The sequence below is a fragment of the Salmo salar genome, chromosome 01, assembly GCF_965601325.2.
Source record: "Salmo salar chromosome 01, fSalSal1, whole genome shotgun sequence".
In the NCBI taxonomy this organism is placed as follows: Eukaryota; Metazoa; Chordata; class Actinopteri; order Salmoniformes; family Salmonidae; genus Salmo; species Salmo salar.
The window spans coordinates 171146243-171162593 of record NC_138291.1 but is presented as its reverse complement, the minus strand read 5'-3'; the positions used below and the strand labels follow the sequence as shown (position 1 = coordinate 171162593).

The window sequence follows — 16351 nt, the reverse complement described above, 5'->3', positions numbered from 1 at the left end:
ATCTCAATATCAACTGTTCAGGGGACACGGCATGAATCAGGCCTTCATGGTCGAATTGCTGCAAAGAAACCAATACTAAAGGACACCAATAAGAGACTTGCTCGGGCTAAGAAACACAAGCAATAGACATTAGACCGTTGGAAATCTGTATTTTGGTATGGTGAGTCCAAATTTGAAATTTTTGGTTCCAATGCCGTGTCTTTGTGAGACGCAGAGTAGGTGAATGGATGATCTCTGCATGTGTGGTTCCCACTGTGAAGCATGGTTGGCGCTTAGTGGGACTATCATTTGTTTTTCAACAGGACAATGACAACACACCTCCAGGCTGTGTAAGGGCTATTTGACAAAGAAGGAGAGTGATGGAGTGCTGACCTCCACAATCACCCAACCTCAACCCAATTGAGATGGTTTGGGATGAGTTGGACTGCAGAGCGAAGGAAAAGCAGCCAACAAGTGCACAGTATATGTTGGAACTCCTTCAAGACGGTTGGAAAAGCATTCCAGGTGAAGCTGGTTGAGAGAATGCCAAGAGTGTGCAAAGCTGTCATCAAGGAAAAGGGTGGCTACTTTGAAGAATCTCAAATATAAAATAGATTTTGACTTGTTTAACACTTTTTTGGTTACTACATGATTCCATATGTTATTTCATAGTTTTGATGTCTTAGAATAATAGTAAAAATAAAGAAAAACCCTGGAATGAATAGGTGTGTCCAAACTTTTGACTGGTACTGTATGTATGTATGTATGTATGTATGTATGTATGTATGTATGTATGTATGTATGTATGTATGTATGTATGTATGTATGTATGTATGAATAAAATAGTTCCTGGTTAGCAGGATTAGGATTATAATCAGGGTTAGCAGGATTAGGGGCAGGAAATCAGATCCTGGTACAATCTGAGTCATGGTACAATCTGAGTCAATTTGACATGGCTCTTTCCTTGTATTGGATTTTGCTCTCGGATTAAATCGTGTCAGAAAGACAAGACGAGGAGCACTGGCACTCACTTGTCAATCATTGTCTTGAAGTCCAAAACGCCAGCGATCAACTTGGCCGCAAACCTGGGTGGAGAGATTTGAGCAAGATGATGTTATTACAAGTTCAAATCAAACTTTATTTGCCACATGCGCCGAATATAACAACTGTAGACTTTACCGTGAAATGCTTACTTACAAGCCCTTAACCAACAGTGCAGTTCAAGAATAAGAAAGTATTTACCAAGTAGGCTAAAATCTAAAGTAATAATAAAAAAGGTAACACAATAAGAATAACGGGACTATATACAGGGGGCACCAGTACCGAGTCAGTGTGCAGGGGTACAGGCTAGTTGAGGTAATTTGTACATGTAGGTGGCGGCGAAGTGACTATGCATAGGTAACAAACAAACAGCGAGCAGCAGCAGTGTACAGGGGGGTGTCAATGTAAATTGCCCAGTGGCGATTTTTATGAATTGTTCAGCAGTCTAATGGCTTGGAGGTAGAAACTTGGTGCTCCGGTACCACTTGCTGTGCGGTAGCAGAGAAAACAGTCTGTAACTTGGGTGACTGGAGTCTCTGACAATTTTATGGGCTTTCCTCTGACATCGCCTATAATATAGGTCCTGGATGGCAGGAAACTTGGCCCCAGTGATGTACTGGGCCGTTCGCACTACCCTCTGTAGCACCTTAGGGTCAGATGCCGAGCAGTTCCCATACCAGTTCGATGTTTGGTCAATGTATTTGAGTGAATAGGTACAAAATATGATTCTAAAAATGCTATGGATAATTAATTGCTTGTTATTTTGATTCTCAAACACTATTCTAGGACACTTGAAGGTATAAGAAACATGCGCAAAAATAATTTGATGGATCTTTTGAATCTGGCCTTATTGCTTTTATCTTAATAAAATAAGATAAAAGCTGAAGTAAGAACGGTATTGAAAAGTTCAGGAAAACATCAGGGATGATCATCAAACAATCTTTGTGAATGATCGTTTGTGGAGAATCAATACATTTCCCTCAGTTATTCTGTGCAGATTCATCACTCACAGCTTGCATCATATGCGCAAAACAGAAGACACGCATGTGTTCCTGAGAATCCTAGCTTTCAGGAATGGTATTAGCTCCAACCATTCTAAATCTTGAGCCGAATTCTTAGGAAGAAAATTATTTAAAGACGCGCCAGAATATGCTTTTACTGCTCCGTTAGTCCCAGCCACAGATATCAAAGGTTACTCAGGTAACCACGGTTCTATGAACTGAACGGCAAATTCAGCTGACTGAGTAAAACAACTCATTCATTCATGTTATTGCTGCGAGACAATTAAGTTGGCGAGAGATGCGCAATGACTATGCCTGGAATAAATCCTAAAAAATATTGCTAGTGTGATATTCTGAACAGTGCACAACCTAATTGCAGTGAGATATAATAACAGAAAAGGGCCCTTATAAAAAGTAGTAGAAATTACATAAGAGTTAGGCCAGCAAAAATTGATTCACTATTTAACAATGAATTTAACCTTGACTGTTTGTTTATAATGAGGGACGTCCCACATTTAGCCTGGACACATAAATAGTAGGACTTTGCACTGGCTTCAATCATGACGGTGTGAGCGTGTGTTTCACTGTCCAATCCAAGGCTTGAACATGATCTGAGGCTGTTTGGTCTCTTGTGCATCAACTTGGGAAAGCCTCAAGGGAGAGCGGACAGTGCATTATAAACAAGGCGCTGCATATATTGCCCAAAAATAACAGGGGTGTGGAGAAAAGTAAGGCGGAGCATCCGTTAAACAGTGATTCAACTTTGTCCGGCCTAATACATTTGGTAAAACCCCCCAGGGGATTATTAGCGTGATCAATGAGGTGAAAACAACATGGTCTTAGGTCAGACAACAAGCCATTTCTCTGCCATGTCAGTAGGCCATCTAAATCCTTTATACATGTAACCCATGTCAACAGGGGCCCATGTGCTGCAGTGCTTACTTCAGTGATCCTCTACTGCACTTTTATTTATATATATTTTCAGAGAGAGAGCGAGAGGGGGGGGGGGGGGGGGTGCAGTCTGAAGGGTAGTGTGTACAAAGGTCTTATGAATCTCAGCTGACCCCATAGTGAAATGTCACCCAATTGGCAACAATGTACTGGAAAGGTGAATGGTAGCTTGAGTACACATTAGCAGGTGAATGACACAGGGCCCGGTTTTGTGTCATGGTGACATGTCTGTTACATGAAAATACACACGAGTTTATATGTGAGTAGAAATGGTGTTAGAGAAAGTGTGAAGGTTGTAACACAGGAGTAATGACTAGCAATGACTGCTAACACACGACAGCAGTGCAAGAGAGGACTGTATTTACATGACAGTAAGGGTGCGTTCGTTAATTCACTCTGGCTATCTACTCCGATTTCAGAGCACTCTCGTCTGAGTGTGCCAGAGCGCAGAATAACTGATTCATTTACGGAAGCTCAACACCAGTTGAATATGGCCGGTGTCATTAAGCGTTGGCAAAAAAGCGTAATTAAATTGTTTCTAGCAGCACAGATAATCACCAATGCTCTAGATAACAAGAAAACAGCCTAACCAGCTCTCTCATTTGTGTCTGGAAGTAGCTTGCAAGCCAGCCAACGTTAGCCAGTTAGCTTGGGTGCTTGACTGCCATTGTGAGGCCAGAACGCTCGGATCAACCCTACTTCTCAACCAGAGCATCCAGTGTGCGCTCTGAATGCGCCGAGAGTGAAACGCTCTGAATTTACGGACAATCTGACAACGCTCTGAATTTACGAATGCCCAGAGGGCACTCTGATACTCCAGAGTGAATTTACAAATGCACCCTAAGTTACCTAAAGTATAGCTGCAGGAGACAGCATATACACAACATAGTAATTGCTAGATTGTGACTACCGATAGATCAAATCAAATTTTATTAGTCACAGGCCCCGAATACAACAGGTGTAGACCTTACAGTGAAATGCTTACTTACGAGCCCCTAACCGACAGTGCCGGTTAAAAAAATATGGATAAGAATAAGGGATAAAAGTAACAAGTAATTAAAGAGGAGCAGTAAAAAAATATATATATATATATAGAGGGGGGTGCCGGTACAGAGTCAATGTGCGGGGGCACCGGTTAGTTGAGGTAATATGTACATGTAGGTAGAGATAATTAAAGTGACTATGCATAGATGACAACAGAGAGTGGCAGTGGTGTGGAGAGGGGGGGGGGGCAATGTGAATAGTCTGGGTAGCCATTTGACTAGATACAGTACATACAAGGATTCTGTAGCAAAGGTGTTTCTAATGGTAAAGATGGTAACGATGTAGCGGTAGTAGTGAGGAATTTGTACAAAGTTGAGTGTTATGTTTGTCCCTACTGGCGTCTATGTGGGGAGGGCTTGGTACATCTCACCTCATCTGTCCCTGGCGGTCGCTGAACTCCAGGCGGGGTAAGACCACCCCGGGACTAGAGTGGACCACTACGGGCATCCGGTAGTCCAGATAGGCTGTAGTCAGCCACCAGTCTGACAGCTGGGGAGAGACGGAGAGAGAAAGAATGGCCAAATGAAGAGATGCATAAAAGAAAATACAAAATAAGAGTGAACCATTCTCAACTTTGCCCTTGACACGTTTTTATTGTAATCTGGTCTTGTCTAAAGAATGTTCCTGTTTAATAACAATGTATCTCTGTTCAGTTTGTGGAATTAATCCATGGTACAGGTTTCTAATCATAGATAAAAGTGGCATTCGATTTTATTTTAACAATAGCAGTCTCTGACACTATAACCATAGGCCACTTGTACAACAACACCAAATTGCTAGTCTTGCCTTTGAGTAGGGCTGGGCGATATGGCCAAACTATCATATCACTGTATCTTAATACAGGGTTAGGGTTTGATTTCAGCCAACTCACCCAGTTCTCAGTCTTGCGGGCCCTTCTCTCCAGGCCCTTCTGCAGCCTCTCCCCAACCCCCCCAGCCTTCTGGAACTCTGCCAACAGCTCCTTGGTGTGGCTCAACTCCTCCTCATCCACGATGGGCTCCAGGATGGCCAGGTAGCGCTCGCACGTCTGCTGGAGGGAGGGCACTGGGAGCTTGGGGAGGCCCTCCTGGTGGCTCAGGTAGCGCCCGGGTATGCGCGTGGGCGCCACAGGCCTAACCAGGCGGCCACAAGGTTTCACCTTGTACCATAGGTCCTTAGCCTGGGAAATAGAGAGTGAGGTGGGGGAAATACTGGTCAGAGCCTGAGGATCAATTACTGTAATATAGTTAGTTATATTGTATTCTGTAGCTATGCAGACATGAAAACACGTTCTCTTTAGCCTGTAATACTGTATGACTAGTAGCTAGGTATTCTGCAGTAATTACATGTTGACTACTAAAGTTGGTATCGAAGAATTTAGCTCTGTGAAGACGTCATGACTACCTACTGGTTGTCATAGGCAATATTCATTGGCTAATACACTCCCCAACAAACCAATGAAGGAAAGAATGGTGAAAGGTGAAGAGAAAGTGATATGAAAAAAATGTAATTGTGAGACGTCACATAACATGTCAGAGCTGTCAGAGACATTCAACATATAAAAACAGCAAATTGCGAAAGGCTAGCTTTAGCCAGGAATTAGGTAAACCAATGAATTAGCCAAATACAATTGTTGCTGTGCTGTCAGATAGGGGTTGAAGCTATCACTTGCATGAATCCAACCCATCACTTGCATGAATCCAACCAACTGTTATTGGTTTGTGGATCTTGTCTGTTTAATCTATGGTAATTACATTTTTTTTCCATTTTTTCCCCGCTATTTTAAATGAAATGTCATATGTGACCCGTTACAGAAAGATGGGCTTATGACTAGGGTTGCAAAGGGTCGGAAACTTTCTCTAGGAAGTTAACTTTTTAGTGACGGGGCAGTATTCGGAAATTCAGATGAATGACGTGCCCAAATTAAACTGCGTGCTACTCGGGCCCAGAAGGTAGGATATGCATATTATTAGTAGATTTGGATAGAAAACACTCTGAAGTTTCTAAAACGGTTTGAATGATGTCTGTGTGTATAACAGAACTCATATGGCAGGCAAAAACCTGAGAAATATCCAACCAGGAAGTGTGGAAATTTGAGGTTTGTAGTTTTTCAAGTGATTCCCTATCCAGTATACAGTGACTTAGGGTACATTTTGCACTTCCTAAGGCTTCCACTAGATGTCAACAGTCTTTAGAACGTTGTTTCATGCTTCTACTGTGAATAGGGAGAGAATAAGAGCTCCTGGAAGTAGATGAGTGAGAAAATGACATGAGCTCAGTGGCGCGCACTCCCGTGAGAGTTAGCTGTGTTCCTTTTCTTTTTTGAAGACAAAGGAATCATCCGGTTGGAATATTATGGAAGATTTATGATAAAAACATCCTAAAGATTGATTCTATACATCGTTTGACATTCTATACATCGTCTGTAATATAACTTTTTTGACTTTGTCTGAACTTAACTGCGCGAGCACAGTGCATTTGGAGTACTCTACCAAACGCGCGAACAAAAAGGAGGTATTTGGACATATATATGGACTTTATCGAAACAAATGAACATTTATTGGGGAACTGGGATTCCTGGGAGTGCATTCCGACGAAGATCATCAAAGGTAAGTGAATATTTATAATGTTATTTCTGAGTTTTGTTGAATAGTGTGTCCCGCGGGTGGAGCGTCCCACATTTCCCAGAGAGGTTAACTACATCATTTCCACCCCTCAACCAGTATTCTACAAGAGCACAGACACAAGGGACAACAGACACACTGGTCTCGACATTGCAGATGAGCTGAAGGCAGTCATCAATGATCTTGGACCACAGAAGGTATTTGCACTGGTGACAGACAATGCTGCGAACATGAAGGCTCCTTGGTCAAAAGTGGATGAGTCCTACCCTCACATCACACCCATTGGCTGTGCTGCTCATGCATTGAATCTGTTCCTCAAGGACATCATGGCACTGAAAACAATGGATACACTCTACAAGAGAGCCAAGGAAATCGTTAGTATGTGAAGGGTCATCAAGTTATAGCAGCAATCTACCTCACCAAGCAAAGTGAGAAGAATAAGAGCATCACATTGAAGCTGTTGGGGTGGTGTTGTCATCATGTTTGACAGTCTCCTGGAGGGGAAGGAGTCTCTCCAAAAAATGGCCATATCACAGTCTGCCGATACGGACAGCCCCGTCAAGAGGATCCTCCTGGATGATGCATTTTGGGAGAGAGTGGTAAGCAGCCTGAAACCTGTAGCAGTAGGCAATGCACGGATTGAGGGAGACAATGCTATCTCGTCTGATGTTCAGACTCTGTTGCAGATGTAAGAGAAATCCGTACTGCCCTGCCCACTTTACCGTTGCTCCAAGCAGAGGAAACTGCAGTTCTGAAATACATCAAAAAGCATGAAGACTTCTACCTGAAGCCCATACACACCGTAGCGTACATGTTGGACCCCAAGTATGCTGGCAAGAGCATCCTGTCTGGTGCAGAGATCAACAAGGCCTATGGTGTCATCACTACCGTGTCTCGCCACCTTGGCCTGCATGAGGGCAAGGTTCTTGGCAGTCTGGTGAAGTACACTTCCAAGCAAAGGCTTTGGGATGGAGATGCAATATCTCATCAGCCACCTGGTGGAAAGGACTTTTGTGGATCTGAGGCTCTTTCCCCTGTTGCCTCAATCCTCCAAATCCCACCAACATCAGCCGCCTCAGAGCGCAACCGGTCCTTCTTTGGGAACACACACACACACACACACACACCAAAGCACGCAACAGGCTGACCAATACAAGAGTTGAAAGATTGTTGGCCATCCGGGCAAATTTGAGGCTTTTTGAGCCTGTCAACGAGCCATCCTCAACAAGGTTGGAAAGTGACAGTGAAGATGAGGTGTCAGAGTCTGATGTTCAAGAGGTGGACATTGAGGAGGTCCAGGGAGAAGACATGGAAGCCTGAGAGAAAGACAACCAAAAGCTTTAGTTTCTTGACTATCATTTTGCAGATGCATGTTGAAAAGGTTGGTGAGATAATGTTCAGATAATCATTTTTGGCAATTTGGTGCAAGTATTCCTTTTATAAATATATGTTTCCCAAGGATTAATGTAGAGCAAGAGTGAAAATCACAGCAAAAAAATTTGAATGCCCTTTTCTCCTAAATGGGATTATAAATGTATCAACTTTTAAAGCAGCATTACTTCCCCATGTTTCCTTAAACTACAGTGTATGACATGCCATTGTGAAGCTCTGGGTGTGTACTTTTATCCAATGTGAAGCATATGACTGAAAAGAGATGGTGGATCACATGTCTAAAATACTTCCTTAAATCTTCAATAGCTTCCACGGCATATCACTTGCATGAATACAACCTACTATTTTTGGTTCAGGGACCTTGTTTGCACAATGTACGGCAATTACTTTTGTATTTTTTGACCGTCTTAAAAAAAATACAGTGTCTTCAGAAAGTATTCACACCCCTTGACTTTCACTTTTTGTTCTGTTACAGCCCGAATGTAATATATATTTGTTTTTTGTCACTGGCCTACAGACAATACCTCATGTCTAAGAGGAATTGTGTATAGACATTTTTACAAATGAATTAAGAAGGAAAAGCGGAAATGTCTTGAGTAACTAAGTATTCAACCCCTTTGTTATGGCAAGCCTAAATAAGTTCAGGAGTAAAGATCTGCTTAACAAGTCACATAATAAGTCACTGTGTGCAATAATAATGTTTAACATGATTTTTGAATGACTACCTCATCTCTGTACCCCACACATACAGATAACTGTAAGGTCCCTAAGTCAAGCAGTGAATTTCAAACACAGATTCAACCACAAAGACAAGGGAGGTTTACCAGTGCCTCGCAAAGGAAGGTAGACACTTAAAAAAAAAAAGCAGACATTGAATATCCCTTTGAGCATGGTGAAGTTAGGAATTACACTTTATCAATAGACCCAGTCGTCCTTCCTAACTTATTTGCCGGATAGGAAGGAAACTGCTCAGGGATTTCACCATGAGGCCAATGGTGACTTTAAAACAGTTGCCGTGTTTAATGGCTGTGGTAGGAGAAAACTGAGGATGGATCAACAACATTTTAGTTACAATACTAAACTCAATCACACTGCCCTTTCCTAACTGGACAAAAGGAACACCAATGTGAGAATGCTGTTCATGGACAGCTCAGCATCCACCATAGTGCCCACAAAGCTCATCACTAAGCTAAGGACCCTGGGACTAAACACCTCCCTCTGCAACTGGATCCTGGACTTCCTGACAGGCCGCCCCCAGGCGGTAAGGGTAGGTAACAACACATCTGCCTCGCTGATCCTCAACACGGGGGCCCCTCAGGGGTGGGTGCTTAGTCCCCTCCTGTACTCCCTGTTCACCCACGACTGCGTGGCCAAGCACGATTCCAACACCATCATTAAGTTTGCTGACGACAACAGTGGTAGACATGATCACTGACAACAATGAGACAGCCTTTAGGGAGGAGGTCAGAGACCTGGCAGTGTGGTGCCAGGACAACAACCTCTCCCTCAATGTGAGCAAGACAAAGGAGCTGATCGTGGACTACAGGAAAAAGTGGGCCGAACAGGCCCCCATTAATGTCGTCGGGGCTGTAGTGGAGCAGGTGGTGAGTTAAGTTCCTTAGTGTCCACATCACCAACAAACTATCATGGTCCAAACACACCAAAAGAGTTGTGAAGAGGGCACAACAACACCTATTCCCCCTCAGGAGTCTGAAAATATATGGCATGGGTCCCCAGATCCTCAAAAAGTTCTACAGCTGCACAATCGAGAGCATCCTGACCAGTTGCATCACCGCCTGGTATGGCAACTGCTCGGCATCCAACCGTAAGGCGCCACAGAGGGTAGTGTGTACAGCCCAGTACATCACTGGGGACAAGCTTCCTGCCATCCAGGACCTATATATAGTAGGCGGTGTCAGAGGAAGGCTCCAAAAATGGTCAAAGACTTCAGCCACCCTAGTCATAGACTATTCTCTCTGCTACCGCACGGCAAGCGGTACTGGAGCGCCAAGTCTAGGTCCAAAAAGCTCCTTAACTTAAGGCTCCTTAGCTTCTACCGCCAAGCCATAAGACTGCTGAACAATTAATCAAATGGCCACCCAGACTATTTACATAGACCCCCTTTCCTTCCACTTGTTTTGTACACTGCTGCTACTCGCTGTTTATTATCTGTGCAGTTACTTTACCCCTACCTCCATGTAGAAATTACCTCGACTAACTTGTACCCCCATACACTGACTGAGTACCGGTACCCCTGAATATAGCCTCATTGTTATTTTATTGTTTACTTTAGTTTATTTAGTAAATATTTTCTTAAAACTCTATTTCTTGAACTGCATTGTTGGTTAAGGGCTTGTAAGTAAGCATTTCACAGTAAGGTCTACACCAGTTGTATTCGGTGCATGTGACAAATAAAATTTGATTTGAAATGACAGAGTGAAAAGGAGAGTAGCGTTTCCCGAAACTTGGTTCCCGGGGCCCCAAGGTGTGCACGTTTTGTTTGTCCTAGCACCACACCGCTGATTTAAATAATCAAGTAATCATCAAGCTTTGATTATTTGAATCAGCTATCTAGTGTTAGTGCAAAAAACTAAACGTGCACCCCTTGAGGTCCCAGGACCGAGTTTGGGAAATACTGCTGCACAGAATAAACATATTCCAAAACATACATACTGTTTGCAACAAGGCACTAAAGGAATACTGCAATAAATGTGGCAAAGCAACAACTTTTTGTCCTGAATACATAGTGTTATGTTTGCGGAAAATCCAATACAACACATTACTCCATATTTTCAAGCATTGTGGTGGCTGCATCATGTTACGGGTATGCTTGTAATCGTTAAGAACTGGGGAGTTTTTCATAATGAAAATAAATGGAATGGAGCTAAGCACAGGCAGAATCCTAGATTAAAACCTAGTTCAGTCTGCTTTCCATTAGATACTGGGAGATGAATTCACATTTCATCAGGACAATAACCTACAACACAAGGCCAAATCTACACTGGAGTTGCTTACCAAGAAGACAGTGAATATTCCTGAGTGGCCGAGTTACAGTTTTGACTTAAATCTACTTGAAGATCTATGGCAAGACCTGAAAATGCTTGTCCAGCAATGATCAACAACCAAATGGACAGATCTTGAAGAATTTTGAAAACAATAAAAATGGGCAAATGTTGTACAATCCAGGTGTGGAACACTCTTAGAGACTTACCCAGAGAGCTCACGGCTGCAATCGCTGCCAATGGTGGGTGCATCTACAAAGTATTGACTCAGGGTTGTGAATACTTATTTAAATCAGATATTTCTGTATTTCATGTTCAATAAATTTGCAAAAATGTCTAAAAACATGTTTTCACTTCGTCATAAGGGTAGATGGGTGAGAAAGAAAAAAATATTTAATCCATTTTGAATTAAGGCCTTAATTAACACAGAAAAATGTGGAATAAGTCAAGGGGTATAAATACTTTTTGAAGGCACTGTACTTGGTTAAAACTTCAATAGCTTCCACCCCATATGACTTTCATGAACACAACCAACTAATATTGATTCGGGGACTTCTTCCCTCTAATCCACAGCAATTACTTTTGGGCGTATAGATTTTATACATTTCAATTTACTTTACATTGAATGTAAAGTAAAGGGGTGCTCAGAGTCTGGGCAAGGGCAGCCAGACTCGGACAGGGGCAGGACCCCCTACCCTTAATGTTTGGGCTTAGTCTCTGATGCTGTGCTGGAGCGCAGCCACCAGATGCATGGCTGAACTTTACCTGCTGAGTGGTTTATCAGGTGCAGAGAATGGGTTTGGGTCACCAGGTGCCTGTGGTTCCTGGGAGAGGAGCTATAAAGGTCTGATTGGGGGGTTGGGGGTGGTTAAGTGCGGGTTCCCTGGTTTGCGAGGTTCTGGAGGTGGGTGAGCCCTGGCCGGGACGTGGTGATGGGTGATGCCCAGGGAGAGGGATGTTGCCTGGGTAGGGAGAGTAGGGAGTAAGTCTGGAGGCCCTGGGAGTAAGCTGGACTCAGGGAGAGGGCAGACAGGGCAGGGAGAGCAGACCTAGAGGCCTGGAGGTCTGGACAGGCTGTGGAGAGGAAAAAGTGGAGCTCCATGGGTAGGAATAAGCTGGACTAGCCAAGGGAGAGGGCAGGTAGGCAGGCAGTGCAGGCAGGGAGTGTAGGTCTAGAGGTCTGGACTTAGGCTGTGGAGCTGCAGTGTAAGGCGTGGCGCTCCAGAGAAGGTGAAGTAGGAGTAAGCACCAGACAGGAGTGCCTTGAGTGGGGGAGACATCACCAGTGGCTGCCTGGAGGTCAGGTAGGCCCCAGGGAGAAGGTTTGTGAGTGGGCCAGCCCTCCCTGATCCTTTTGCTGGGGCAGAGAGCTGGCTGGACTGAGTGGCAGCCCCTGGAGGCTGCAGGTCAGTCCCCTCTCCCAAATGTCCCTGGTGGCAGAGAGCTGGCTGGACTGAGTGGTGGCCCCTGGAGGTCACAGGTCGGTCCCCTCTCCCTGGGTAGGCCTCAGCTCTCCTTGGCCTTCTCCCAAATGTCCCTGGGGCAGGGGGCTGGCTGGATGGAGTGGGGCCATCTGGAACCCCAGCACTCCATGGCCCTCCAGAGCTCTATCATTCAATAAAGGGCGGGAGTAACTATGACCCTCTTTAGATAGCCAAATGGTGACACACTGCTCTGAAACAGCCAGTGGAGCAAAAGCTGGACTGTAATTGTTCCATTCATTCAAGTCATACGGTGGAAGTAATTGAAGGAAGTATGTCATGTAAATACAATTAACATAGACTTTTTTTTTTTAATTAAGCCAAAAAGCCCAAAAGTAATTGGCGTGGATTGGGGAATAGGTCCCTCAAACAATAGCAGTTGGTTGTATTCATGAGTCATATGGGGTGGACGCTATTGAAGTTATGGACATATTTATGCAAGTTCAATTTCAATTAATTGAAGATAGCCAAATTCTAAAAATACAAAAGCATTTGCCTTAAGTTGTATTGATGAGGTCCCTGAACCAATAACAGTTGGTTGAATTCATGCAAGTGACATGGGGTGGAAGCTGTTGAAGTTTTCATTATTTTCTTTTTTTAATGTATTCATTGAAAAACAGCCAAAGTTTTTTGGGAAATACTAAAGTAATTGCGAGGTCTCTGAACTAATCACAGTTGTTTGTATTCATGTAAGTCCTATAAGGTGGAAGCATTTCTCTGTAAAGGGAATAAAAAAAAATGACGTAAAATAACAACAACAAAAAACAATTTGCAGTGGATTCGAGAGAAGTCTCTGAACAATGTCAAATTGATTTGAGAGCGATATTTTATGTGGTTGTGAAGCTATAGACATGTTTTATTAACACGCAAAAGTAGGCGTTGCAGTGTTAAGACGGTCCCGCGTTAAGCGTCAGCGGAGAGCAACGGTTTGACATTTTGACCCCAAAAACTAAAAACGAAACCGAAGTGCAAAAACAAGGGGTGTTACTTGTTCGCTATAGTCAGCTGATTCAGAATGTCATTTATACCATTCTTGCGCATTTTGTTTAATTGGTATTAACGAGCAAAGTGAATATGTAATATAATTTTAACTACACCACAGCAACGATATCAGTAAGGCAAATCTCCAGCTTGACTTTGCCCCGAATAGTTAACGTGTTACACATTGCTTGACACGCAGCGAGGCTGTAACTGCGTAACGTTAGCTAGCTAGAGTTTGACTCAATGCCCATTGTTTTCGATATAGAACTAGCTAACTAGAACACACCCCAAGAACACTTGTTTTTCCTTGCTAAACCCTTTTGCGGGCTACAAGGGAGCTATTGTAGCTAACATGGTTGATTGTGTACTCACCATCGTCCTGGCTAAAATGCCCAACATTCTGGATGATTCGGAAAGATCCGCCCACAAATGCCCGGTGCTCAAAGTACAGGAATGAATCGGTTTCTCATTCCCAGTTCAACTCCAATGAACGGACCACAAAGCGTATTCAAGGGCGAATAGTTACTTCAGGAACACCCTTCAAAACAACAACTCTGCCATCGTTAAGACAGCTACGCCAAAGATAGTACTAGCTGCGCAGTTACAGCTTCACTACGTTGACACGTTTTGGTAACATGATCTCCTCGCCGGTCCCAGTTCCATTCACAAGTTGCTTTGGTTAGCTAAACGTTTGTGAAATAATCAGATGTATAATTATAAACTAGATGTTGTTCTTTAGCTCTTAAAGGGTTTACTTTACTATTCAAAGCAAAGCACTTACATATAGTAAACGTTAAATTTAGTAAAATAATTGGTGTAATTACTTTGATAGACTATTACTTTGGATTGTGGCGCAGTTAGATCACAAAAATATCTAAACGGCAGTTGTTGCCTGTGAACTTTAAGACAGAAATAGGACAAAGAACATGGGAATAAAAAGCAGGATAATGTGGACAACACTGTTAGGAACGCAAAGCTACTCTGAATCGTTCATGTTGTGGGTTTCAGATAAATAGATGCACGATTTACTTTTGCAAAATGTTCAATGTAAATGAAGTTATATTTTAGTTGAATGATGATGTCAATCAGTCTCCTAACCTGTTACGTTAATTCTCATAGCCTATACACTGAGTGTATAAAACATTAGAAGCGCCTTCCTAATATTGAGTTACAGCCCAATTTGTCCTCAAAACAGCCTCATTTAGTCTGGGCATGGACTCTACAAGGTGTCTAAAGCGTTCCACAGGGTTGCTGGCCCATGTTGACTCCAATGCTTCCCACAGTTGTGTCAAATTGGCTGGATGTCTTTTGGGTGGTGGACCATTGATACACATGGGGAACTGTTGAGCGTAAAAAACCCAGCTGCGTTGTAGTTCTTGACACACAAACCGGGTGCCTGGCACCTACTACCAACCATACCCCGTTTTGTCTTGCCCATTCACCCTCTGAATGGCACACAATCATGTCTCAAGGCTTAAACATCCAAATTTAACCTGTCTTCTCCCCATCATCTACAATTATTGAAGTGGATTTAAAAGGTGACATCAATAAGAGATCATAGCTTTCACTTGGATTCACCTAGTCAGTCTATAGCTAGGTTTCCATCCAATTGGCGAAATATTTTCATGCGAACTTTGTAAAATCCGCATAAAGAAAATATGCGCGTTTTCCAACCAGTGGTGTTTCCACCAAACGGACTTGTTGCGTGATGACCTAGTGCGCACAATACTTACGTTTTAGCTCAAGTTCAATGTGTTTCCATAGCATTTTCAATTCTTGTTTTTGCGTTAAATAGCAAATGTGCCTACTCAGGTCTTGACAAGTGCGCTCTAGCTAACGGCTTGTAGATACAGTGCGGGTAGTCTAGAGTACATTATGAGATTATGTTATGAGAATTAAGTTATCAATGTTCTTAAACCGAACTTCAATTAAACTACTCAGTCTGCCCCCCCCCCCCCCCCCAGAGTGTGTAAGATTCTGGTTGAATGAAGCAGACGGAGAACCAGCGTTTATTTATGAGAGCTCTGAAATCCTTACAATGTACAAAGTATTTTATATTAAACACACACATAAACTTACATCAGTAGAGAACTCCACCCCACTTTAGGCGGCTGTATTTTTCCACAGTACACATACATTCCTTATCAACCTTGCCACCTGTCTTCTAATCTCCTGCCAACTAAGCCGTTCCCAGGCCGTTGTTTCTCTCCCTAATTTAGGGAGGCTTCTTCTCCTGTTCCCTTCCCAAGGTCGTCTTATCAACTCTGCCCTGTTTATTTTGAAGTGGTAACAGTGTCTTAGTCTTAACCCATCTACTCACACACAGTATTCGATTATAGTTAACATATTATTATAGCCTTATAATTGTCTAATACATTTCAACAGGTTATATGGTTTCTGAGTGAAATAATTTAGTCAAACCTTTAATCATATAATTTCCATTACAGATTATTATGGGAAAGAGTGGCAATATATTTATTTGTCAAACGGCAGTCAAGCATCGATCATCATGTCATGAAAGAAGCATCAAGATCACCGTGCACTTTCACCACCCTATGAAGTTCATAATACCTTATTATTTAATATGTTAACAAACTGTTTCCCAAGTCGTAGTGGGGGGACCACGCACCATGTCATGGCGTGACTAGTCCAAGTTTACTTCGATATGATGGTAGTTTTATCAATATTTGTGCATAAAGGCATTTCCACCGCCATTTCTCGCATAAAACATTTTACCAACACAAAAAAGATCCCACCATGTCGAACTAATCTGTCGGCATTTATACAATTGTACCGAAAGGTGTTGTTTTCTTCACAGCTGTAGTGATTTGTTTTATTATGGTATGACTTCACTCGCATAAAAACTGGATGGAAAC

The 16351-nt window shown here is 42.8% G+C and overlaps 1 protein-coding gene across 1 annotated transcript in view; it reads right to left on the bottom strand.

Annotated features, from left to right (window-relative positions):
• Nucleotides 1–14094, bottom strand: part of crata (carnitine O-acetyltransferase a) — a 31886-nt gene extending 17792 nt beyond the window's left edge. The window contains exons 1-4 of the mRNA XM_014143433.3: nt 13848–14094; nt 4888–5175; nt 4387–4505; nt 1011–1064 (exon numbers count right to left, since the gene is read on the bottom strand). Coding sequence (XP_013998908.1) covers nt 1011–1064; nt 4387–4505; nt 4888–5175; nt 13848–13874 — 488 coding nt within the window. The 5' untranslated portion in view covers nt 13875–14094. The remainder of the gene's footprint in view (nt 1–1010; nt 1065–4386; nt 4506–4887; nt 5176–13847) is intronic.
• Between the last annotated feature and the right edge of the window lie 2257 nt (nt 14095–16351).